The sequence below is a fragment of the Coregonus lavaretus genome, assembly GCF_964263955.1.
Source record: "Coregonus lavaretus genome assembly, chromosome: 18".
Lineage (NCBI taxonomy): Eukaryota > Metazoa > Chordata > Actinopteri > Salmoniformes > Salmonidae > Coregonus > Coregonus lavaretus.
The window spans coordinates 31,550,513-31,576,597 of record NC_140005.1 but is presented as its reverse complement, the minus strand read 5'-3'; the positions used below and the strand labels follow the sequence as shown (position 1 = coordinate 31,576,597).

The following is a 26,085-nucleotide window of genomic DNA, read 5'->3' as shown; positions in this document are numbered from 1 at the left end:
GAATAGTTATGCACGCTCAAGTTCTCAGTTTTTTGGTCTTATTTCTTGTTTGTTTCACAATAAAAAATATTTTGCATCTTCAAAGTGGTAGGCATGTTGTGTAAATCAAATGATACAAACCCCCAAAAAATCAATTTTCATTCTAGGTTGTAAGGCAACAAAATAGGAAAAATGGGGTGAATACTTTCGCAAGCCACTGAATGTCTAAAAAAATAAGTAATTCTGTTTCTTTAGCTCATACTAATTCAAATGGTCTCCTCACCCAGTATGGGATTGTACAAACTGGTTTCCTTGGAAAAGGTTGGGAATATGTGCGGCAGGTAATATTTCCTGAAGTTTCCAAACAGGAATGCGAAGCCCTTCTCGTGGTTGTCTTTGCACTTCCACTCCAGACTTTTGGCCTACAGGTGGGAAGACAACAACAGGGTGATTCTCATGAAACTGGCACTTGACTTAAAAAAAAAAAAATATATATATATATACACACACACACACACACACACACACACACACACACACACACACACACACACACAGTTTAAGTCGGAAGTTTACATGCACCTTAGCCAAATACATTTAAACTCTGTTTTTCACAATTCCTGACATTTAATCCTAGTACAAATTCCCTGTCTTAGGTCAGTTAGGATCACCACTTTATTTTAAGAATGAGAAATGTCAGAATAATAGTAGAGAGAATTATTTATTTCAGCTTTTATTTATTTCATCACATTCCCAGTGGGTCAGAAGTTTACATACACTCAATTAGTATTTGGTAGCATTGCCTTTAAATGTTTTTACTTGGGTCAAACGTTTCGGATAGCCTTCCACAAGCTTCCCACAATAAATTGGATGAATTTTGACCAATTCCTCCTGACAGAGCTGGTGTAACTGAGTCAGGTTTGTAGGCCTCCTTGCTCGCACACGCTTTTTCAGTTCTGCCCACACATTTTCTATAGGATTGAGGTCAGGGCTTTGTGATGGCCACTCCAATACCTTGACTTTGTTGTCCTTAAGCCATTTTGCCACATCTTTGGAAGTATGCTTGGGGTAATTGTCCATTTGGAAGACCCATTTGCGACCAAGCTTTAACTTCCTGACTGATGTCTTGAGATGTTGCATCAATATATCCACAAAATGTTCCTTCCTCAAGATGCCATCTATTTTGTGAAGTGCATCAGTCCCTCCTGCAGCAAAGCACGATGCTGCCACCCCCGTGTTTCACGGTTGGGATGGTGTTCTTCGGCTTGCAAGCGACCCCCTTTTTCCTCCAAACATAAATGATGGTCATTATGGCCAAACAGTTCTATTTTTGTTTAATCAGACCAGAGGACATTTCTCCAAATAGTACGATCTTTGTCCCCATGTGCAGTTGCAAACCGTAGTCTGGCTTTTTGATGGCTTTTCTTCCTTGTTGAGCGGCCTTTCAGGTTATGTCAATATAGGACTCGTTTGACTGTGGATATAGATACTTTTGTACCCGTTTCCTCCAGCATCTTCACAAGGTCCTTTGCTGTTGTTCTGGGATTGATTTGCACTTTTCGCACCAAAGTAGATTCATCTCTAGGAGACGCTTCTCCTTCCTGAGCAGTATGACGGCTGCGTGGTCCCATGGTGTTTATACTTGCGTACTATTGTTTGTACAGATGAACGCGGTACCTTCAGGCGTTTGTTAATTGCTCCCAAGGATGAACCAGACTTGTGGAGGTCTACAAATTTTTTTCTGAGGTCATGGCTGATTCTTTTGATTTTCCCATGATGTCAAGCAAAGAGGCACTGAGTTTGAAGGTAGGCCTTGAAATACATCCACAGGTACACCTCCAATTGACTCAAATTATGTCAATTAGCCTATCAGAAGCTTCTAAAGCCAATTTCCCAGCTGTTTAAAGGCACATTCAACTTAGTGTATGTAAACTTCTGACCCACTGGAATTGTGATACAGTGAATTATAAGTGAAATAATCTGTCTGTAAACAATTGTTGGAAAAATTGCTTGTGTCATGCTCAAAGTAGATGTCCTACCCGACTTGCCAAAACTATAGTTTGTTAACAATATATTTTTGGAGTGGTTGAAAAACGAGTTTTAATGACTTCAACCTAAGTGTATGTAAACTTTCGACTTCAACTGTGTGTGTGTGTATATATATATATATATATATATATATATATATATATATATATACACACACACACACACACACACACACACACACACACACACACACACACACACACACACACACACTACCATTCATTCAAGGGTTTTTCTTAATTTTTACATTGTAGAATAATAGTGAAGACATCAAAACTATGAAATAACACATATGGAATCATGTAGTAACCAAAAAGGTGTTAACAATTCAAAATATATTTTATATTTGAGATTCTACAAATAGCCACCCTTTGCCTTGATGACAGCTTTGCACACTCTTGAATGTTAATTTCTCTACCATAAGTCGCCTCAAAAGTCATTTGAGAGAATTTGGCACTACGTCTAAACGGCCTCACAACCGCAGACCATGTGTAACCACGCCACCCCAGGACCTCCACATCCGGTTTCTTCACCTACGGGATCATCGGAGTTGGGGGAGGGGGTGCTGAGGAGTATTTCTGTCTGTAATATAAAGTCATTTTTGGGGAAAAGACGTATTCTGATTGGCTGGGCCTGGCTCTGCAGTGGGTGGGCCTGGCTCCCAAGTGGGTTGGCCTCCACCCTCCCAGGCCCACCCATGGCTGCGCCCCTGCCCAGTCATGTGAATTCCATAGATTAAGGCCTAATGAATTTACTGATTTCCTTATATGAACTGTAACTCAGGAAAATCATTGAAATTGTTGCATGCTGCGTTTATATTTTTGTTCAGTGTAGATTTAAAATCGAATTATTAAAATGTATTTTGTAATTTCTCTCATTACCGCAACACATAACCTTTTCTGAGTCTTGTTTGTCATAATAACCTGTGTAGACATGATCTTTTTATCTACACATTTTGGATAAAGAACAAAAGACACTTTCAGATTAAGCCAAAATAAAGCATATGTTACATTTTTCAGTAACCCAATACATCATCAAACTGTAGCATTTGTTATTTTAGCATAAGTATGTGCATGTATTTTCAAAAGTAAAAAGTGGAATTAAGTATGAAAAAGTGACTTTCTTCAAAAAAGTAATTTCTCCAAGGTCTTTACAGGTAATATTGGTCTATTAGGACGTAGATATGTGTGGTCCTAAGATATTTTAGATGTATTTCTAAATTTAATGGGATCCTACGGGCAAATGACATAACATTATATGCCTATAAAGTATCTAAATATATGGGATATGGACCAAAAACTGTCTTGGGATATCAATAAACAGTATAGGTAAGTGGGTACAGGTCAAAATGGGGGATATCCTCCTTTTAGTGGTGGGGTTGCTCTTTGCTGAAAACACAAACTCTAGATTGTGGCTTTAAGTCAATTAAATGAGGTTTATACACCTATATTTATTGACAACACTTACTTAATCAAATCACGATTTTGTACAAACAAATCTATACAATAGGTGTAAGCAGTTGTCCTAGTAAATAATTGAAGTTACCAGCACAGCACACCCACTAACTATACATTATTAGAATTAGATTATTATCATTAACGAAATTAAGGTTCTTATTAGCGAAACGAACCTTAAGATTATGCAGTAATGAGAAAGTTGTGTTTCGGTAATGAGAGGCCCTTCGCTCAATCTGAAAGTAATAGGAGACAGCCATTATCAGTCAGCAAACAGTTGACCACATTACTAAAGCCCAATCATGCCTCCATGTTGGTAAGGTAATGGTTCTCTAAGTTTTTCCCAATCTGATCTTTTTAGTCAATTCGATAATGAGAAGGTCAAGTGTCGTAAAGGGGGTGTTTGAGAATAAGATCCTCATTCTGGAGGCATATAAGTGAAGAAATTAAATGAACTTCTTCTCTAGAAAATGACTACTTCTCTAGATGATGCATCAGGTGAATAAAACTTTATCAAAAAAATAAAGCAACTTGAAAAAGTGTTACGTAATGAGAAACTGACTTTACTTAAATATTATAGTTTAATGTAAACTTCAACTACTATACAATTTGTATGATTTATGGACAAACTACAGCAACATATTTGGTGTTTTATTCAAATAACTTAGTTTTTTTCTGAAGTATAATTGTATAAAATAACTTTAGAATTTAATCCGGACGCATTTCGGTAATGAGATTTTGGGGTGAAAATGTAAAAATTTTTAAAAATAAGACACTGTGCCATAAACTAAGCATCCTAGTCTTCAGAATGATAGTTGATTGTTGCAGATGCTTCATGGTTTTCTAACTCAATTTGCTACTGCCATGGTTAAAACTGGTTTCATGAGAATCACCTTCAACACAACAAGAGACTACTGTTAACAAAGAGAATAACAGAGACAGGCAGTGAGAGGAGGCTTTGTCTGGGAAAGCCAGGGAGAGAGAAAGCAGCTCAGCCGTTAGCTCAGTGAGTGTGTCAGCATACAGTGCACTGCAGTGAAAGCATGCAGATGCAACATGTAATGGGGGTCAGTGTGTTTCTAACAGCTTAGCTTATTCTACTGTCCAACCTCCCCAAACTGAGCTCAAACCAGTGATCCTCTGCTTCGCAACACACAGGACCATCCCCCTGACAACGTTGCAATGGGTTGAGCCACCCAAAAAGGTACTGACTGGATGGCTCCATCCGTGACATTTCAAGCTAGCTGTGAAGTGAGTTTACGGCACGTTCTTAACTCCGTTCCACAAGCTCGCGTTAATAATGTGGAAAAAAGCTATACATATGAGCTATGTTGTTAATCCTGTTTCAGTCTTGAGTACTGCTGAAATGTACTGCTTGACTTAAAATGATGTAAGCCACTTTTCATGGGGTTATGGTCGTTTGCACTTGCAAACACACAGAAGGCCATGTCAAAAGGCTTGCTGGTAGGTAGTAGGTAATGCTGCATCCACGCCAAGCATGTTAGCAGTGTTAGTAATGAAGGGAAGAGTACCTGGTTTACCATGTATTTCAGAAGAGCCTCTAGAAAGTATCCTGTGAGGTCTTCCTGGCCCTTATCCCCTGACTGTGGAGGAACCAGGGGACTGATCTCTTCTGGAGTCACTTGAGCTGAAGGAATGGAAGAAGGAGGGAAGAGAAAGGAGGAGAGAGGAATGAAAGCAGCAGAATCAACACCTTGAGAGGTACACCCACAGTTGTGTGTTCAATAATTGGGTGCCTGAATGATCATTAAGTTTGAAATTGCCCATACGAGTTTGAATCTGAAATATTTGTTGGGTTGCAGAACAGTCAACCTCAAGCTTCTTCCTATTAACTAGTCACTAGCAAGGTGATCGGTGTAGAGACAAAGCATTAAGGTGTAGAGACAAAGCATTAATACTGACTCTCCTGGAGGCTGAGAGGGGGGTTGACCAGGTTGTCCAGGGTTCGGGGGCCCAGCTCTGACTGAGGGGATGGGAAGCCAGGGATCAGACAGGCAAAGATCCATAGCTGCTCTCTCAGTGCGTTACCCTGCAGGGCCTGCATCCATAGCAAGAACAGACGCACACCCTCCCTTCGAATCTACAGGGGAGAGAGAGAGAGACACCGTCAGGAACATACTCATAGAAATCGACTCTAGTGAGTCTATTTCTATGAGCATACCATTACCAAATACCCATAGCAGTCAACACCATTGCAAAATATGAAGAGAACAGAAAAACAGGAAGATTACTACAAAAACAAAATTTGTGAACCAATCAGAGGCAGGTTGGCTACTGGCGATGCTACTGACGAGTGAAGGACAAATCTGATGTACCTTTAAAGAGTTCCCAGTGTGCAACAGCTTCTTCAGGATGAGGCCTGTGCGGAGACAACAATTCACATCACCCTGAATATCAACAACCAGCCAGCCACCCAGCCCTAACCACACCCACCCACCCAGCCCCAGACCAGCCCCGCCCCGCCCCCAGTACTACAGCACATGTCAGAGTACTCGGTCAGACCTGGGAGACCCTCATCCCCAGGTCCTTGGCATTCTCTGGCTTTCTCTGGGTGGCCTTTGTATCCAACTGCACAGCGGCCTCAGTGCAGTGGAAAAGGAGAGACCACCTAGTGGAGGGGTGAGGAGAGGGCAGCGCAGGGCACTATTCTCCTTCCTTTCTCACTCCAAATGCATGTTACAAATCATGTAGGAGATCATGTAGCTACAGTCAGAACTAAGACATACATTGGCAAGGGAGGAGTGTGTGGGCCCGATACACACTTAACTGGCTTAACCTGATTTCAAACACATGATGGGACCAAATGTCTGATCCTGAGGTAGAACCTAGAGAAAAAAAACACACGCACTCCCACACACTTACCGTTAGCTGATAAAGACGTCCACACTCACAATGGCACAACATGCACAAGGGCCTAGTATAAATGTACCTATGCTGTGGAACTGCCATCGACCCTGTATTCGCTCTGGTAGGAGTTGAAGAATCTTCTGTAAACAGAACATAGAATACAATAGTCAGAAACGGTATGAAGGCCAGTGTCAGTATTACTACCGTGCTGAAACAAAATAATCCATCTTCGTTGTGGAATATATGGGCAATTATCCAAGTAGTCCGTCAGATGCCTCGCCTCTCTGTTATGGATGAGGTAACCAGCCAAGCGGTAGATATCTCTGACTCAATATAAAGAAGACCATGAGGCAACCTGGGAGAGGTGAGGTGAAGACACACCTACCCATGGAAATATTTGAAAGAAAGACTAGGGAGGGGTGAACATAATCCTACATTACAATAGTTTGTCTAATCCCACACATTTCAACACCCGAAACAGGTAGCCTAACGGTTAAGAGCGGCAGGCCAGTAACTGAAAGGTCGCTGGTTGAAATCCCCAAGCCGACTAGGTGAAAAATCTACTGATGTGCCCTTGAGCAAGGCACTTAACCATAATTGCTCCTGTAAATCGCTCTGGAAAATAGCATCTGCTAAATGACTACAATGTAAATGTACTTAAGCCCAGTCACTCTGACACTCAATTCTCTCAGGGAAACTTTTTTAAATGTCACATTGGCAGTGGCCTTAAATGTGAGGTTTCAAAGTTTATTTGTCACGTGCACAGGATACAGCAGGTGTTAAACAGCACAGTGAAATGCTTACTTGCAAGCTCAACTGCAGCATGTGGACTTGGTCCTCCCTGTAAGGAGACTATGAAGATGAAATGCCACATGACTCATTCACACCCCATGTCAACTGATAAAAGGCCATTAGCTGTTTGGCAAACAGACCCATTTTGTTTGGACCAAAAACCTGCCTATCAGCTCACTGTCTGGGTCTATAAATAAATATCACACAAGTGCCTTAAACAACTAAGTCATCTTAAATACTTATTATCAAAGTGTGTGTGTGTGTGTGTGTGTGTGTGAGAGAGAGTGAGAGAGAGCGCGGTGGGATCATTTAGATCAGGGGTGTCAAACGTACGGCCCGCGGGCCGGATCAGGCCCGCAAACGGGTTTAATCCGGCCCGCGAGATGATTAAAAAAAAATTAAAAAAATTGTAAAGTATAAAAATGCGCTGCAATTTTTCAATAAAATAAACTGCTGTTCCAATTGCGTCCACTGGATGGCGCAATAGCAATTGTGTTAAGCAAGCAAACTGTTTATACCGGGGCAGAGCAAGTAGGTCAAGCACGTGCAGCCAATGAGCTACTTTGTTTTGCCCGCGATATTTATTACGGCTTCTACTTTTAACATTATATGCTTTGGCACCCTCATTGCCCCAATATGTCTCTGTCAAAAAAGAGAAAAGTGGACGCAGAGTGCAGAGTGTTCCAAGAAAAATGGTAATCCTATTTAATCACGGAATTGAATGGGAAAGCTGTATGTTTGGTGTGTTCAGAGCATGTTGCAGTGCTGAAAGAATATAACCTTCGTCGCCACTATGTGAGTCTTCATGCCGACAAATATGACAACTTTCAAGGACAGCGGAGATGAGAGAAGGTGAATGAACTGTTGGCGGGTCTGAAGAAACAGCAGTCTGTGTTTACTCACAGCCGAGACATCAGTGACGCTGCAGTGAAAGCTAGCTACCTCATTGCTAATGAAATCGCAGTGGCTTCAAAACCATTTAGTGAGGGTGAATTTGTAAAAACATGCATGATGAAGGCAGCGGAGATTGTGTGCCCTGAAAAGCGGCAGGCTTTTGCAAATATCAGCCTGACAAGAAACACAGTTGCAGACAGGATTTCCGATCTTTCAGTGGATTTGGACAGACAGTTGAAGCAAAAAGTAAAGTCATTTATTGCGTTTTCGGTTGCAATTGATGAAAGCACGGACATTACAGATGTTGCACAACTGGCCATTTTTTCATCCGCGGAGTTGATGACACATTGACCGTCACCGAGGAGTTCGTGGAGTTGGTGCCGATGACAGATACAACGACAGCAGCTGATATTTTTACCGCACTCGTCGGCGCGCTGGACAGGGTCGGAGTGGACTGGTCCCGCGCTGTCAGCCTGGCTACAGATGGTGCGCCCTCAATGATCGGGAAAAAAGTAGGCGTTGTGACAAAGTTCAGAGAGAAAGTGCAATCTGCAAATGGAGGACGTGATTTTTTGACTTTTCACTGTATTTTGCACCAGGAGGCTTTGTGTTGCAAGTCATTAAAGATGGATAACGTCATGAAGGTGGTCATCCAAACTGTTAATTTCATCCGATCCAGAAGCCTGAATCACCGTCAGTTTGACAGCCTTCTCAGAGAGAAAGACCACATCTATGGCCTTGAACAGTTCATGGAAGAAAAGGGCAAACCAGTGTTAGAATTTCATTCCGCAGAATGGATGCCGGACCTTGCATTTATGGTGGATGTTACAGAGCACCTGAATAACTTGAACAAACAGCTGCAAGGGCGCAACAAAGTTGTCACGCAGTATTATGACAGCATACGTTCTTTCAAGTTGAAGCTGTCATTGTGGGAGACGCAACTTGCAGCTCACTTCCCCTGTCTGAAAAATGTGTGCGCGACCCAACATGTGGCAGACATGAAGCCGTTCAAAGATAAAATAACGGGACTGTTACGGGAGTTTGAGCAACGCTTTCAGATTTATGTTTATATGTTTTTATGTTGATGTGCTATTGTTTTTAATTGATTTTCTTTTATTTGTATATTTAACCTATTATTGACTCTGTGGTTCTTGCACTTGTTTGGGGAACAGGATTTCATTATTTTTATCTACATTTCTGCCTGAGAAATGACACCCTGATATAGTTCTGTGATCTGTGAAACAGTTCTGTTAATCACTGAGGCATTGTGTGTTTGTGTGTTCTTTTTCTTTAGAATTTTCAAATAAACTTGACGTGTTTTATGATTAATAGTGATGTTGTGCTTGTACTATTTTGGACACACTGTCCTCAGGCTCCAGCTTTATGTTGTATGTTGATCGTATTAAAACAAAGAAAACAATCTGAAGTTGTTGTTTTTAAGTTATATATACCATGATTTTTCCGGTCCGGCCCACTTGGGAATAGATTTTCCTCCATGTGGCCCCTGAGCTAAAATGATCCTTGAAATCTAAAACAGCACATCTTGCTACAGCCTTGAGGCCTCAGTGAACTTGGCCTCCAGTCTACTAACATCCCGTGGCCAGGCACACGCCTGTATATATGTGTGTGTTTCCATGACTCCACACTCAAGGTCTGGGGGATATTTCACACACGGGGATTGAGGAGTTATCAAGACAACTTTAGAAAACACTCAGAAGCACCCTAATCTCTGATTTACAGTAGCCTTCACACTAACCTGCTTAGGCTAACCCTCCGTTACACCTACTACATTCTACTTTTTATGAATTCTGTGTATTATCGACCAATCAAGTCCGATGCCATCACTCTCAAGAATTGTGACACTCATTTAAAACAACCTCTCAATATTGCAGAAGTAACCATCTTACCTCAAATATGAATAGAATGGAGTCAAGTTCTTCCCTTTGCGATTTGTGACCTACAAAAGAGAAGTGAATGTGAGGAAGTGGCTGAAACAATACCTGTGTCACAATGACTAGCGACCGTAAAGAATCCTGTAATAATACTGTGAAAATAACATTCAGGCCAACCAACCAGATATTATTGACCTTGTATTCTCACCTTTTTGTTTGAGACTGACTTCAATGGTGACAAAGTTCTCAAAGAACACATAGTAGATGTGAGAGTAGTACTGGTCAAAGAAGTGCTTCAGATCCCCCGACTCAGCATTTTCTGCAGAGAGAGAGAGAGCGAGAGACAGGTCAGGTCACATGGTCAGGACAAGCTTGTGGCCCTACTGTAGCTAGAACTGTACTTCAAAAGTGGAGTCAGCCAGTCACTGCTTCTTCTCAGTCATTTTTCCACCTGTTATCATTCACCTCAGAGCTATCCGCCTGGAGGGGCTATTAACCCAAATTAAGAACACACTTCCACAACAACAGCAGTGTTGATGGTGGACAATAAACACTTAGCAATGTGACCTTGAAGTCTTCAGCCAATGCTCAGAGAATAGCAACTGACCGACGAGTGTTTCCACACACACTAATTACAGTCTGTCATGTGACACACAAACTCGGATGGACGGTGATAATTGGGGGGAAAACTCAAAGGCACCTGACCCCTGGCACTGTCCTGTCTGAGTGGACACACACACCAGGGTTTCCGTTAGCCAGTAATAGCTGGCTTTTGGACATTCTTTTTTCTTTTTGAAAAGCCAAAAAATAAAATCGCCACCGGTCAATTGTCAGAGAGAAGAAGAAAACAATCTCATTGCGAAATAATAATTTGTTGCCTATTCACTAATGGAAATACATTTGACTGGTCATGCTTATCGGTCTATAGGTTCATTTGCATAATTTTGTGGAATTAAATTGGCGTGTCTGTAGGCTACAGTATATTCATTATGTAGGCTCTTATTTATCACACAAGTACAGCATAAAGATAGAGTCTGAGCGGAAAATCTGTCAGAGAGTGCAAGAGCTGCTTACAGCATCTTAAAACAGCAAATGCATAGGCAACGGAAGGTAGACTTCATTAGCACGTCACACACCACTTTGCAATGAGCTGGAGGCAGTACGCATTTTGAAAACATATATTTAATTGTTTGAAACCTGAACGTTTTACTACATATTATGAGGCATTTCTTACATTGCTTCAAATTAGCCTAGCCAAAATCAGACCATATCCGTGGAGGCAATTATTTTATATCAACTTTATTTTATTGTCCAGTAGCCAAATGCACAATCCTAGTTATATTAGCAACCCATGCTAGTTGTTGCATATTGGATCTCCCCCCTTTCTACATTTCTAACTGATCTTTTCATCTCGGTCACAGGAAACAGCTGGTATGCGCGGTGCTTTGACAACTGTGTTTTCCCATTAATTGCATTATGGAACGAACACTCTCGCGCAAACCCTATTGCCTTGTGCGCATTGCTACACTTATGTAAATAAATAATAGTTTATCAACATTTTAAGCTAAACGTTCTGATCTGTTGCACCAGACTCATTGCTTTTTAACTTTTCTTTATGTAGCCTAGGCCTACTGGTTGGATGAATTTGGGATCTAGGCTATCACCCCACAACTGTCCCAGTCTGTTTGGAATGTCTTTCTCGACAAGCTGACTAATAGAATAGCTACACTTTTCTACTATGGGGGATAGTACATTGACAGAGGCTAGTGACTTTGCTGTTCGTTACGCATCTTGTTGGCTGAGAAAAAGTAAATGTGGACAGTTATTCTATTATCTTTAAAGTGCGCATCAGAAGTCGGTAAGAAGGACCGCACATTATTGCATCCTCGACTTGCATGTTCTGTTAATATGAATTACCATTATCTAAAATGTGATTTCTGTCATTCTGAGCACAATGCATATGTGTCAGGTACATTTCTCAAATGTCCAGTAAATTAAAATGCTGTCAGTCAAATGTCCGGTGCCACATTTTGCTAACGGAAACCCTGACACACACACACACACACACACACACACAATAGGGAGAGACGCTCAGAGGCTTCTGACCCCTGGCTGAGCGTCGGCTGGTCAGTAGAACAACGTTATTGAATTAGCCTTGAGGATCTGCCTGCTGCCCACTCTTAATTCATTTACACACTAATCAGCCAGGGAGGGTCTTGTGGAGGACGTTGCCAAGACAGTGTCGAGAAGCCTGCCAGTGTGAAAACAGAACAGGAACAGGGAGACACATGGAATAATGTGTCCTCCCTTTCTTTCCAGTCTTACTGAACACTGGAGAATCTCAGGGAAGATGCTTTTAAATCCTCCGTGACATGATTTACCCCTGTAATCCTGAACAGACCAGAGGAGAAGATGGATGAGTCAGGGGAGAGACAGGAAGAGAGGATGTGTGATTTAGCAAACCTTTTGTAAGATACTTCCAACAGTTATTTATTTCCTCTTGTCTGAATCATTAGAAAAATACTAGGCCTATAGCAGTGACTCAGAAGTTGAGAACCAATTTTTCTTGAGGACTAATTTTGGAAACTCTCCCTCACTGGTGCCACACACACAGACAGGCTCCAGGAGCTCTTCTCTGACCTCTAAGGGCTATGGCGCATATCTCACATAACTGATGGGACAGGCTCTGAACTGCAGCCAAACACAAGACAATATGTGTAGGCTACCCTTACAGTAACATTACACAAAGCTCAGACACCTCTTCTAAACAACCTAACCCTAACGCCGCTCTCTATGACAGTCCATCTCCATCACTGCAACACCGCTCAGCGCATCCCATGACCAGCCTGCTGTCGCTTCCTCTGGGCCATAAGCCTTCCGTTCCCTCATAGAAAAGCCAGGACGGATGGAGGTTCAGTTTGAGACTGGTGCAGGACAAAGAACGGCTGAGACATATCCAACCAAACCAACATGAAGAAAAAAAAACATTTTGGGCCAAAGGTGACACTAGTAACTAATTTTGACATGGCCTGGCTGAAGAGCTACACTTGTCAGACAGTAATCTTGTCAATAGGAATATGACCTATCTACCAAACTGAAGTTAACACACAGACACACATCCAAAGAATCCTAAAACGGAACCCCTCTCTCGTAATCCAGCTTCCTCAGCTGGCCCAGTTGTGTGCCAGAACTGCTCTGTCCTGAACAATAGCCTAGCTTGGGGAAGGGAAGGGGACATGTTCTTGTTTACTTTCTCTTCTGAGATAGCAGCAGGCAGAACCACTATTCCAGCTCCAAAATAGAACACACGGAAGAGAAAAGTCTCCTTATCAGATAGGCTAGTGGCTGCATCTAAAATGGCACCCTATCCACAACTTTTGACCCAGAGCTCTGGTCAAAAGTAGTGCACTATAGGGAATAGGGTGCCATTTGGGAAGCATACAGTGTGTGGAAGAGAGCAGCATCAGGCGGGTAAGAACACTTAGGAGGCTAATCTCTGGTTATGTTTACATGAAGAATGTAATCAGCAGCACTGAACTATGCCAAGCCTCCGTCTATAGCACGTGATCATACTACTGTGATTGGGAACACTGACTGGGTCCAACCATACACATTGTCTGTCTGGATTTGTTCTTTTGACATGGTGGTGGTACTAGTACCATGGGCCATTCAAAGCTAATGATGCATCCAGACCAGTGCCTGGCTCCGACACAACACTATGGCTGCCCCCAAATGCCCCCCTATTCCCTATACAGTGCACTACCATAGGGCTCTGGTCAAAAGTACTGCACTGTATAGGGAATAGAGTGCCATTTGGGACACACAATATGGTAGTTCCATACACAACAGAAGAGGGCATCATTCATTTAATGAAATAGCTAACTTCAAGATATCCTAATAATAATAATATTGAGAGCATTGGATAGTTACAGCCTAATTTTGGTAGCGTGATGTCCACCGATGTCTAGAGCTGCTCTCTGATAGGCTAATAGAATTAAGCAGCATCTGACTGTAAATAAAGGGCAATAAAAGGACAGGGCGTTGACTTGACATTATCAACTCTTCATTCCCAAAGACACAGACAGGCATATATTGTTGTGAGTTAGGCTACCACTTGCCATTTGCCATAATGTTTAGCCTACAGCTGCTTGAAATTATCCACATTTAATAATAACTAGACCCCCCACCCCTCTTTTGGTTTATTTTAATTGAAGATGTTGGTTAAAGTAACTGTCCAGTGAAAATCTCACTTTTAAAAGTTAATATTCTGTTAACGCATACCCAAATGTTGTTGACACATCCTATACTCATGTGGCCAAAGCATAAATTGGAGGGGGGAAAAAAACACTTACAAAAAACGTGCTATTTCCTCAGAGGATGATGTCATCCTCCTGAGGAGGATTAGCTGGCCAATGAGCGGTCTACTCGCATGAATATTTTTAATGACTGGTATACGCCCACACCATTCTGTTGTTGGGGTTCGCCCACACCATTCCAACACAGAAAAGCTGCTTTTTGACATACTTAATTGCAATTTTTTAGAAGGAAACCTATTTCACTCACATTCTTATTTATTGTACATCATATTTCATTGAAATCTGGAAACACTGGACATTTACTTTAAAGAAGCCCTGGATGTTGATTAAGCTAAGGGAAACACTGACTGAGCATAGGCTACACATCATGTGTGGCGTCATGCCTGAAGCTTGTCCTCTGTTGATCAGCTGCCATTATGGTCAGGTAGCCACACTTCTCTCCATTAGGCCTAGCCTATATCCTCAACATGATTGTTTTATTCTTATCTGGGCCTGAAATTCCCCATGGATAGTGAGCGGGTCAGGGCACACCCATCCACTTTCCACAGAGTGCAGTTCCTAGCCTACTCTCTCCTCCTTGGCAAACTAAAGCCACTCTAGGTGTACACTGTGTGCAGCACTAAAAACCAGGGAACAATACTTCTACTTTTGAAATAAAATGTGCTTTTACAGTTACCTAGCTAAAGCACAGCACTCAAGTCATGTCTTTAGACTGTCAAAATTAGCATATTTTTGCTAGCTACTACAGTTGTGATATTAAACTATAGTTTTACATTAATTAGTCTCGACAATGTTGTTTTCTTCATTCAGCAACAACCAATAATACGAAATGCTAGGCCTAACATCTCATTTAAACACATTACATTATAACACAGTATGTGGCTCTGCTGTCTCTCAGCAGCACACACATGCCTCTCCAACCTCTGCTATTGGCACAGCAGCACAATGACATGATGACAGTCTGTGCTCCCACAGTAGTTGCTGTACTGGGGGACAATGGAAACAGGAAACCTGGTAACTGCATTGAACACAATAGAGGAAATGGGTTCATGAGATGGAACGGCAATATTTCACTCACAAGTCACAATGCCATGAAGCTTTCATATTTTTCAACCAACATTCAACCATCTATTCCATTTCCTCTCAAGATCATATTAGAAAAGCCTTGGAACAGACCATGCAACAAGGGGGCTTGTGGCTTTAAACTCAGGACCCTTTGGGAATACAGTATAGCAATTCCACGATAACAGAGTGATTCTGAGACTCAGACTTTTCACTTTAAAATGTATGCCAAACAAAAAACAATGATTGTGCTGTTGGTGCCGTCATTTGCAAACTGTCATTCTGTAACTAAACTTTTGATTTGCACTGTTCTTCAAGTAAATGTGTTTTAGTAAAATGTTCTGTGGAAATAGTAGTCCTTGTGCATAGAGCTGTATGGTTTGTTTAACTTTGTAATAATTAGTTTTTGTTTGACATACATTTTAAAGTGAAGTTGCAGCATCACGCTTACCGCGGAATTGTCCAGTAGGACTCTGCACTCTCTAGAGCTGTGTTCGAATACTCATACTAATAGCACTAATCCTACTATTTGTGACGTAAATGGAGTATGTAGTATGCTTATTGGTCAAAGTATGGATATAGTTAGTATGCCAAAAGTTCCCGGATGTCATACTACATTCGCAAAAATACGAAGTATACAAGCATAATACAATTCTTCAGATAATGGGCGTGGATTCACAACTTTTTCAGATTTGAAGAAAATTGTGGAAAATATGCAGCCAAAGTACGACGAGAGCGGATACAAATTCATTGCTTTAACTAATTATGACAAACGTTAAGAAAATTGAGAAATTTAATAAAGTAATGACTTTTCAAATAAGTTACACGTTATGTTGGCTGACAATTTGTTAGTTACGCTATCCTTATGAACCGTATATCATTACAGCAGTATGCACAGGTGTTAGCTAGCTACCTAACGTTAGTTGGCTACTAACACATCGAACTGTATATTACAGTATATTAACAGTATATTAACTACAGTTGAAGTCGGAAGTTTACATACACCTTAGCCAAATACATTTAAACTCGGTTTTTCACAATTCCTGACATTTAATCCTAGTAAAAATTCCCTGTTTTAGGTCAGTTAGGATCACCACTTTATTTTAAGAATGTGAAATGTCAGAATAATAGTAGAGAGAATGATTTATTCAGCTTTTATTTCTTTCATCACATTCCCAGCGGGTCAGAAGTTTACATACACTCAATTAGTATTCGGTAGCATTGCCTTAAATTGTTTAACTTTGGTCAAACGTTTCAGGTAGCCTTCCACAAGCTTCCCACAATAAGTTGGGTGAATTTTGGCCCATTCCTCCTGACAGAGCTGGTGTAACTGAGTCAGGTTTGTAGGCCTCCTTGCTCGCACACGCTTTTTCAGTTCTGCCCACAAATGTTCAATAGGATTGATGTCAGGGCTTTGTGATGGCAACTCCAATACCTTGATTTTGTTGTCCTTAAGCCATTTTGGCACACCTTTGGAAGTATGATTGGGGTCATTGTCCATTTGGAAGACCCATTTGCGACCAAGCTAGCCAACTTCAGCCAGTTAGCTTGGGTGCTTGACTGCCATTGAGGTCAGAACGCTCGGATCAACCCTACTCCTCGGCCAGTGCGGGCAGTGTGCGCTCTGAACGGTCTGAATTTACGAATGAACAATCTGACAACGCTCTGAATTTACGAACGCCCAGAGCGCACTCTGGCTCTTCAGATTGAATTTACGAACACACCCGAAGTCATAAGATGTCTAGCTAGTAATTTGTTATGCTAACAAGCTAGCAAGGGGTTGCATAGCAACAGCATCAACTTCCGGTAGACAGGCAAATCGCTAGTACGCTCAACTGAAAGGATACCGTTAGTTTACAGTATACTAAAATGAACTAATAGTATATAGTATGTAGTATATACACTCATTAAGTATGTAGTATACAGTATGCTAGTATGGGTATTCGAACACACCTTCTGACTGACTTTACTGACAAATCCCAAAGGAAGCCCCAGTTTAAATTTGCTGTTGTTCACAGGGTCCACCCAGCGTCACTGACAGAGCCAAGACCATCCTCCAAACAGACCCCTATTGGCCTGACTGTCGTGCAGTCAGTTCTTTGATGAACTCCCTCAATTAATTGGATGATATCTCCAATCTGGTTCTAGTATACAGTGCATTCATAAAGTATTCCTACCCCTTGACTTATTCCACATTTTGTTGCGTTACAGCCTGAACTCAAAATGGATTAAATAAAATAATGTCTCACCCATCTACACACAATACACCATGATGACAAAGCGAAAACTTATTTGACATTTTTTGTGTGCAAATTATTGAAAATAAAATACAGAAATCTAATTTACATAAGTATTCACACCCTTTTGCTATGACACTCCAAATTGAGCTCAGGTGCATCCAATTTCCTATGATCATCCTTGAGAATTTGGCAGTACGTCCAACCAGCATCACAACCTCAGACCACGTGTAAGTAACCACGCCAGCCCAGGACCTCCACATCCGGCTTCTTCACCTGCGGGATCGTTTGTGAAATCCATAGATTAGGGCCTAATGAATGTATTTCAATTGACTGTAACTCAGTAAAATCTTTGAAATTGTTGAATGTTGCATTCATATTTTTGTTCAGTATAGAATGAAACACACCTGTCTATATAAGGTCCCACTGTTGACAGTGCATGTCAGAGCAGAAACTATACCATGAAGTCCAAGAACCTGTCCGTAGATCTCCGAGATAGAATTGTAATGAGGCATATATCTGGGTAAGGGTATAAAACCATTTCTAGAGTGTTGAAAGTTTCCAAGAGCACAGTGGTCTCCATCATTGGGAAATTGAAAAAATATGGAACTACACAGACTCTGCCTAGAGCTGGCCATCCAACCAAACTGAGCAACCAGGCATGAAGAATCTTGGTCAAGGAGGTTACCAAAAACCTAACGACCACTCTGAAAGAACTACAGAGTTCCCTGGCTGAGATGGGAGAATCTGCCAGACAACAGTCTCTACAGCACATCACCAATCTGGGCTTTATGGGACAGTGGCCAGATGGAAGCCACTCCTGAGAAAAGGCACATGACAGCACGCCTTGAGTTTGCAAAAAGGCACATGAAAGACCGAGCATAAGGCAAATTATTCTGTGGTCTGATGAAACAAAAATGGAACTCGTCTGGAGAAAACCAGGCACATCGCATCACCGTCTAACACCATCCCTACCGTGAGACATGGTGGTTGCAGCATCATGCTATGGGGATGCTTTTCAGCAGCAGGGACTGGGAGACTGGTAAGGATAGAGGGAACAATGAATGGAGGCAAATGCAGGCAAATCCTTGAGAACCTGCTTCAGAATGCAAACAACCTTAGACTGGGGCAAAGATTTACGTTCCAACAGGACAATGACCCCAAGCATACAGCCAAAGCAACGCTGGAATGGCTTCATAACAAGAACACGAAAGTCCTTGAGTGGCCCAACCAAAGCCCAGACTTGAATCCCATTGAAAGTTTGAACATTTCTAAAAACATGTTTTCACTTTGGCGTTATGGGGTATTGTGTGTAGATGGGTGAGAAAAACATATTTAATCAATTTTGAATTCAGGCTGTAACAACAAAATGTGGAATAAGTCAAGGGGTATGAATACTTTCTGAAGGCACTGTATGTCCCATCTTTAGTCCACAAATTGAGCATAAGGCAGGCAAGTGGCAAGACAGGAATAAAGGACTGCTGACAAATGTGATTGTATATCAAAACATGGATGACATCTCGATTTCTTTGCAGAATATAATAGATATGGACCATCCTAAACCACTGATTACAATCAGTATGCAACCATATTGCTTTGACATCACTTGTATTGTTTGCCACACATTATTTCAGCACACCAAATTCATTTCAAGCATAGCAATTCAACAAAACATATTCTATAATGGCTAGCTACAACTGTACGCTTCCAATCTGTCCAATGATGGAGTAGTAACAAACCAAGGTATGTTAGTTACTCTGCACCAACAGATAAAAGTCGCGAGCTCGCTTCGGTAGCTTTGGTTTAGCTGTAGTATCAAGCTATTGTATAGCCTAGCTAGCTAGCCGACAAAATGTCTAATTTCGACTTACCACTAACGATCCGCAGGTGTTTCAGACGTGTCAGCACATCTTTTTTTGGATCCAATACTTTCTGTGTAGATTTTTTGACGTCCCCATGAGGCTTTTTGGAAAACATTCCGAAAGCAGGAGACGAAAGAATGTGTAGGAGGGTACAAGCCCCTTATAATCTTCTTCAAACGTTAGCTAACCACAAGTGAGCTGTGGGTCCGTTTTCATTTGATGTAACGTTACTGCGACCTAACAGTCTTATGGACGATAAAATGTATATAAATAGATAAAAATCGTTGAGAGGTGTGCATTTTGCAGAAAAAGGCGTATGTAAAATGTTTCTACCCTCCGCAACCCAACCAACACACCTCTCCCAAAAATCTCAAAACATGGCGGAGCTTGAGATATGAAAAACAAGCTAATGGAAATCAGAGCAATTCAACTCCGCAATCTGGTAGGCAAATAATGTAGTGGCTGGTTTGATTCATTAAAACATTGTACATTACAGTCAGAACCGTATAAATGGCATAATGTTGCCCAAGCAAGAAAGCAATATGAAATTTTAATTTCAAAGACCACTCAATGAAAAAGCAAAAGTTTCACATTATATGGAAAAGTGAATCGATGGCTTTTTCTTCAAGTGTTTAAATCATGCTGATCTGTCAGCCTTCTGTCTGTGTTCTATCTAACAAGAGGCAGAGAGAGAGAGTGTGTTATTGCTGTTGTTTTCATATTTTTATGTGTATCACTTCGTTTTGGCAACATTGACCTTGTCATTCATGCCATTAAAGCATATTGAATTTGAGAGAGAAAGAGAGACCAAAGCGGTGCCAAAAGCTGGACAGGGGAGGCAACAGTAACTAGGGTGTGGATAGAAGAGGGTCCCTGACTCCCTTTCTTCAAATACACTGATTTGATTGGAACTGGACAGGTAACGGCACATTACCTGACGCCATGAACCACATCGCTTTCCCCTGTTGTGATTTCAGTGGTGATCTGAAAGCTAATTTAGCAAAGTGAAAGTAGTGTAACTAGATATTTACTTACATAAGGTTTCACTTAGGCTTGAATTATCAGCATATTAATTGAAAATTCGAGACCATTTTCTCATCTCAACTTTTCTTGATTTGATTTGTATGGTCTAACGAGGTGTCCAGTGGGGATGGTGTGCTGCTTTGTCAAACCTTGAAGAACGTAGTTTGATTCCTCCCTTTTCGTACGATTACTTCATGGTGAAGTAGTTGTAAAGAAACTACAATTCCCTAGCATCGAAACTACGTCAACCACGCGCCAGAACGATTGTCACTAGTTACCACAGCCACCGTAAAAATGTATGAAAACAAAAAATTCCCTTTTTGATCTTAATTTAGGGTTAGGCATAAGGTTAGCAATGTGGTTAAGGTTATGGTTAAGGTTAGGTTTTAAGAAGATAAATTGTAAAAATAAATAAAAATAGGCGGGGTTTAACCATAATTATGACTTTGTGGCAACTAGTCAGTGACGACCCCCAGTGTCAGGTGAACCACATTTATTGTTTGTTTTTAGCTTGGACGCTTGCTGGCTAAGTCTAGCTAGCGTTCGCATCAAAGCTTACCGCTATTATTAAATCGGACAAACAACTATATTGTTTCTTATTTATCTTTCATTAAGCGACACATTTGATTCTTTTTTTTTTCTCCGACATTAATGTCATCCGATGTACTCCTGTCCGGTGTGGTTTTCGAAAGCTAGTTAGCGTTAATATCAGCTAACGTTAATTTTAGGTGGTTCTGTTTTGTCGGTTTTATTCTCTAGCTAGCTAGCTAACAGTTTTTACAACGATTTGTAGCTACCTATCTTTTGTTGGAAGTAACACGTTTGAAGAAAATTACTCTGTTACCAGTTAAAAGGTAACGTAAGTTCAAGTTTTGAACTAATTAGGTTTTGAACTAGCTAGCATTGTTATGGCTAGGTCCCATTTTATCTGACATTGATACAACAATTCTGATAAAAATCCAGGCAAGGAAGACAACATGCCGGTACATTCTCGAGAAAAGGAAGAGAGTAACCGGTACGAGGAGATGGAAGTCGATTATCCCGAACAAGATGGGAGCAGTTCAGACGAGGATGACACTGAGCTTGTCCGTGTCAGAGGATGGGGATAGCTCGGGTAAGAATAGTTTTACCAACTCAGTTTGTAAGCTACAAGTGATTTGCATAACTGCACATGTTATAAATGCAGCTAATGTGTTTCATTGGTATATTGGACATCATGCATGCATAGTAGAGATGGACGATGAGGACTGTGAAAGGAGAAGGATATAGTGCCTTGATGAAATGACAAATCTGGAGAAACAATTTGGAGACCTGAAAGACCAGTAAGTCACTGATTTACATTGGACTTATAAATATTGTTCTAAATTCCATCAGTGTGTCAAACAGATGAGTGTAGCTAAGGTTAACCAATTGTAACCAATGTTGTTTCTGTTCAGGTTGTACAAGGATAGGTTGAGTCAGGTGGATGCTAAACTCCAGGAGGTGATTGCAGGCAAGGCTTCGGAGTACCTGGACCTCTGGCAAATCTGCAGGAGAACATGCAGATCAGAACAAAGGTTGCGGGTAAGACTGTAATCTTTGGATCACATTATTTATGTAGCCTTAAACTGGTTTCACAAATTGCTGCGGCATTGAACACCAGTGAAATAAAGGTTTCCTAGTTATCATGCAAAAGTTGACGAAGGAAATTGCATAAACAGTATACTGACAAATTATTTTCCTTCCCAGGGATCTACTGGGGGCTCTGTGAAGTGTCTGTAAAAAACAGCTTGCCTGTTAGTCCAGGATTAGGTTTAGTCTGTGTCCAGGAAATTAGCTGAAAGTGCCATGTCTTAATCTTCCCTCTCCTCATTGACCCTTATTTTCTCACACAGAGCTCTGGAATGATGAGCTGCAGTCAAGGAAGAACAAGAGGAAAGATCCATTTAGTCCAGACAAAAATAAAAAGCCAGTTGTGTCAGACATCCTATTTCATCATTCAAGTCTCAACAGAAATTAGTCTTGCATGCAAGATGGTTTTTTGAACAATCTTAGTCTGTTGTTGTCATGTGTACTTTTACTTGTCCCCCCCACACCACTTCCTTGTACATACTAGAATTTACTTAACATTCGTACCACCATATATTATCTACATGTTAAAAGACTTGGATAAACTCCAGGACTGAACAGCAATCAGAAAGGTACCTTGCCTCGTAGATGCATAGCATGGTTTGGATTTATGATGATTATGATCATATTTTAATAAATATATATCTTACAGGCTGTGGCTACTTTTGGACCTCACAGAGGTAAGACTAATGGTAAGACTCAACTTCTCTTTTGAATTAAATAATTGTGCTGTAATGTGTCATCACTCTATTCTGTTATTGTCTGAGATCCTGTCCCTCATCCCTTCCTGCCTTTTTGATTTTCTAAACCAAATCATAAATGCATCATACATAAATAAACACAATTTAACATGAACAAGTATAAGTGATAAGTTATAAGACGTTACTACACTAACTTGGAAGTGTGTACTTTGTGACTAACAACTCTTTTTTGTTTCCACCAAACATTATATTCCAGTCTCCACCAATAAGAATGAAAAGCAGCAGCATAATGCTCGATCAGAAGAGGGAAAGTTGTTTTATGATGGAGAATGGTACTGCCGTGGACAGACGATTTGCATTGACAAGAAAGGTGAGGATGCCGACATCCTGGGGAAGTATTATTTTTGTGATGCAAAGTATTATTTTGTTATGTCCTTTGTCTAACCATTTCATAATTTCAAAAACATTGGATACTTCGGGATTTTGGCAATGAAGCCCTTTATCTAATTCCCCAGTCAGATGAACTCATGGATACCATTTGTCTCTGCATCCAGTATGAAGGAAGTTAGAGGTAGTTTCGTGAGCCAATGCTAACTAGTGTTAGCGCAATGACTGAAAATCGATGGTATGTACTAGCATGTTAGAAGTTACTATAGACTTCGTCATTGTGCTAACGCTAGTTAGCAACTTCAAACTGCACGCAGAGACAAAAATGGTATCCACGATTTCATCTGACTATGGGGAAGTAGATAAATTGGCAAATCCCTTTAATCTTCTCCTCCCCCCTCTGTCCACAGTGCCATAATAACCATGGCGAGGTGTGGTTTAAACGACTTGACAGCAGCAAATCTAAGCTGTACATATCTCAACTCCAGAAAGGCAAATACACCATCAAACACTCCTAATTCCACAGGTCAACTTGCACCACTCCTTGTCCCTCTCCAAAGCTCTTCAAAGACCCCCATGGTGCCATCTTTTGCCCAGTTTGATATTTTCTATAGTACAAGGAAGTCTGAATGGCGTGTTATCTATACTTAAAAGACAATTTATATGAAATACTCTCTTTTTGGGGGGGTTAATTTGAAGAGATAGGTTTGGGTCCTCTTAATTGTATCATGTCACGTCTGTAGGTGTAAAAATAATTAGAGTGAGCTCCAAAAGTATTGGGACTGATACATTTGTTGTTGTTTTGGCTCTGTACTCCAGCACTTTGGATTTGAAATGATACAATGACTGAGGTTAAGATGCTGACTGTCAGATTTAATTTGAGGGTATTTTCATCCATATTGGGTGAACCGTTTAGAAATTAAAGCACTTTTTGTACATAGCCCCTCATTTTAGGGGACCAAAGGTATTGGGACAAATTCACTTACATGGAGGGAAAAAAGTATTTGATCCCCTGCTGATTTTGTACGTTTGCCCACTGACAAAGAAATGATCAGTCTATAATTTTAATGGTAGGTTTATTTGAACAGTGAGAGACAGAATAACAACAAAAAAATCCAGAAAAACACATGTCAAAAATGTTATAAATTGATTTGCATTTTAATGAGGGAAATAAGTATTTAACCCCCTCTCAATCAGAAAGATTTCTGGCTCCCAAGTGTCTTTTATACAGGTAATGAGCTGAGATTAGGAGCACACTCTTAAAGGGATTGCTCCTAATCTCAGTTTGTTACCTGTATAAAAGACACCTGTCCACAGAAGCAATCAATCAATCAGATTCCAAACTCTCCACCATGGCCAAGACCAAAGAGCTCTCCAAGGATGTCAGGGACAAGATTGTAGACCTACACAAGGCTGGAATGGGCTACAAGACCATCGCCAAGCAGCTTGGTGAGAAGGTGACAACAGTTGGTGCGATTATTCGCAAATGGAAGAAACGCAAAATAACTGTCAATCTCCCTCGGCCTGGGGCTCCATGCAAGATCTCACCTCGTGGAGTTGCAATGATCATGAGAACGGTGAGGAATCAGCTTAGAACTACACGGGAGGATCTTGTCAATGATCTCAAGGCAGCTGGGACCATAGTCACCAAGAAAACAATTGGTAACACACTACGCTGTGAAGGACTGAAATCCTGCAGTGCCCACAAGGTCCCCCTGCTCAAGAAAGCACATATACATGCCCGTCTGAAGTTTGCCAATGAACATCTGAATGATTCAGAGGAGAACTGGGTGAAAGTGTTGTGGTCAGATGAGACCAAAATGGAGCTCTTTGGCATCAACTCAACTTGCCGTGTTTGGAGGAGGAGGAATGCTGCCTATGACCCCAAGAACACCATCCCCACCGTCAAACATGGAGGTGGAAACATTATGCTTTGGGGGTGTTTTTTCTGCTAAGGGGACGGGACAACTTCACCGCATCAAAGGGATGATGGACGGGGCCACCCAATCTTGGGCGAGAACCTCCTTCCCTCAGCCAGGGCATTGAAAATGGGTCGTGGATGGGTATTCCAGCAAGACAATGACCCAAAACACACGGCCAAGGCAACAAAGGAGTGGCTCAAGAAGAAGCACATTAAGGTCCTGGAGTGGCCTAGCCAGTCTCCAGACCTTAATCCCATAGAAAATCTGTGGAGGGAGCTGAAGGTTCGAGTTGCCAAACGTCAGCCTCGAAACCTTAATGACTTGGAGAAGATCTGCAAAGAGGAGTGGGACAAAATCCCCCTTGAGATGTGTGCAAACCTGGTGGCCAACTACAAGAAATGTCTGACCTCTGTGATTGCCAACAAGGGTTTTGCCACCAAGTACTAAGTCATGTTTTGCAGAGGGGTCAAATACTTATTTCCCTCATTAAAATGCAAATCAATTTATAACATTTTTGACATGCGTTTTTCTGGACTTTTTTGTTGTTATTCTGTCTCTCACTGTTCAAATAAACCTACCATAAAAATTATAGACTGATCATTTCTTTGTCAGTGGGCAAACGTACAAAACCAGCAGGGGATCAAATACTTTTTTCCCTCACTGTATGTGTATTAAAGTAGTCAAAAGTTTAATATTTGGTCCCATATTCCTAGCACGCAATGATTACATCAAGCTTGGGTCTTTACAAACTTGACCCAACAAACAAGACCCAACAAACTAGTTGGATGCATTTGCTGTTTGTTTTGGTTATGTTTCAGATTATTTTGTGCCCGACAGAAATTAATGGTAAGTCATGTATTGTGTCATTTTGGAGTCACTTTTATTGTAAATAAGAATAGAATGTTTCTAAACACTTCTACATTAATGTTGACGCTACCATGATTACAGATAGTCTTGAATGATGAGTGAGAAAGATAGATGCACAAATATACATGTGAACCTCTCACCATGACAGTAACTGGAGGTTAGCATTTTTTTG

At 41.0% G+C, this 26,085-nt stretch overlaps 2 protein-coding genes across 10 annotated transcripts in view; one reads left to right on the top strand and one right to left on the bottom strand.

Moving 5' to 3' along the window:
• The window catches only part of LOC311145882 (ral GTPase-activating protein subunit alpha-1-like), a 98,732-nt gene extending 78,945 nt beyond the window's left edge, over window positions 1-19,787 (bottom strand). For all 3 annotated transcript variants that reach the window (XR_014614640.1, XM_084182241.1, XM_084182240.1), the window contains exons 1-8: window positions 19,415-19,787; window positions 10,137-10,247; window positions 9,944-9,993; window positions 6,433-6,490; window positions 5,819-5,862; window positions 5,406-5,583; window positions 5,015-5,130; window positions 263-401 (exon numbers count right to left, since the gene is read on the bottom strand). Coding sequence is in view for 2 of the 3 variants with exons in the window: in XM_084182241.1 (XP_084038367.1) it covers window positions 263-401; window positions 5,015-5,130; window positions 5,406-5,583; window positions 5,819-5,862; window positions 6,433-6,490; window positions 9,944-9,993; window positions 10,137-10,247; window positions 19,415-19,520 (802 nt within the window). In the remaining variant the exon portion in view is untranslated. The remainder of the gene's footprint in view (window positions 1-262; window positions 402-5,014; window positions 5,131-5,405; window positions 5,584-5,818; window positions 5,863-6,432; window positions 6,491-9,943; window positions 9,994-10,136; window positions 10,248-19,414) is intronic.
• Window positions 19,788-20,922: 1,135 nt separating this feature from the next.
• LOC311145932 (breast cancer metastasis-suppressor 1-like protein) lies at window positions 20,923-24,162 on the top strand. 7 transcript variants are annotated; one of them, XR_014614645.1, is made up of 8 exons: window positions 20,923-21,282; window positions 21,392-21,542; window positions 21,660-21,750; window positions 21,865-21,991; window positions 22,157-22,608; window positions 22,689-22,728; window positions 22,994-23,107; window positions 23,535-24,162. XR_014614645.1 is itself a non-coding variant. In XM_084182328.1 (7 exons), the coding sequence occupies exons 3-7, from the start codon at window positions 21,710-21,712 to the stop codon at window positions 23,540-23,542; spliced, it is 318 nt and encodes a 105-aa protein (XP_084038454.1). In that variant the 5' UTR covers window positions 20,923-21,282; window positions 21,392-21,542; window positions 21,660-21,709; the 3' UTR covers window positions 23,543-24,162. The 7 variants fall into 7 exon arrangements, 3 of the variants coding, with proteins under 3 accessions (XP_084038454.1, XP_084038452.1, XP_084038453.1); XR_014614644.1 differs by having other exon boundaries at window positions 22,303-22,728; XR_014614646.1 differs by having other exon boundaries at window positions 22,157-22,716.
• The last annotated feature ends 1,923 nt before the right edge of the window (window positions 24,163-26,085 follow it).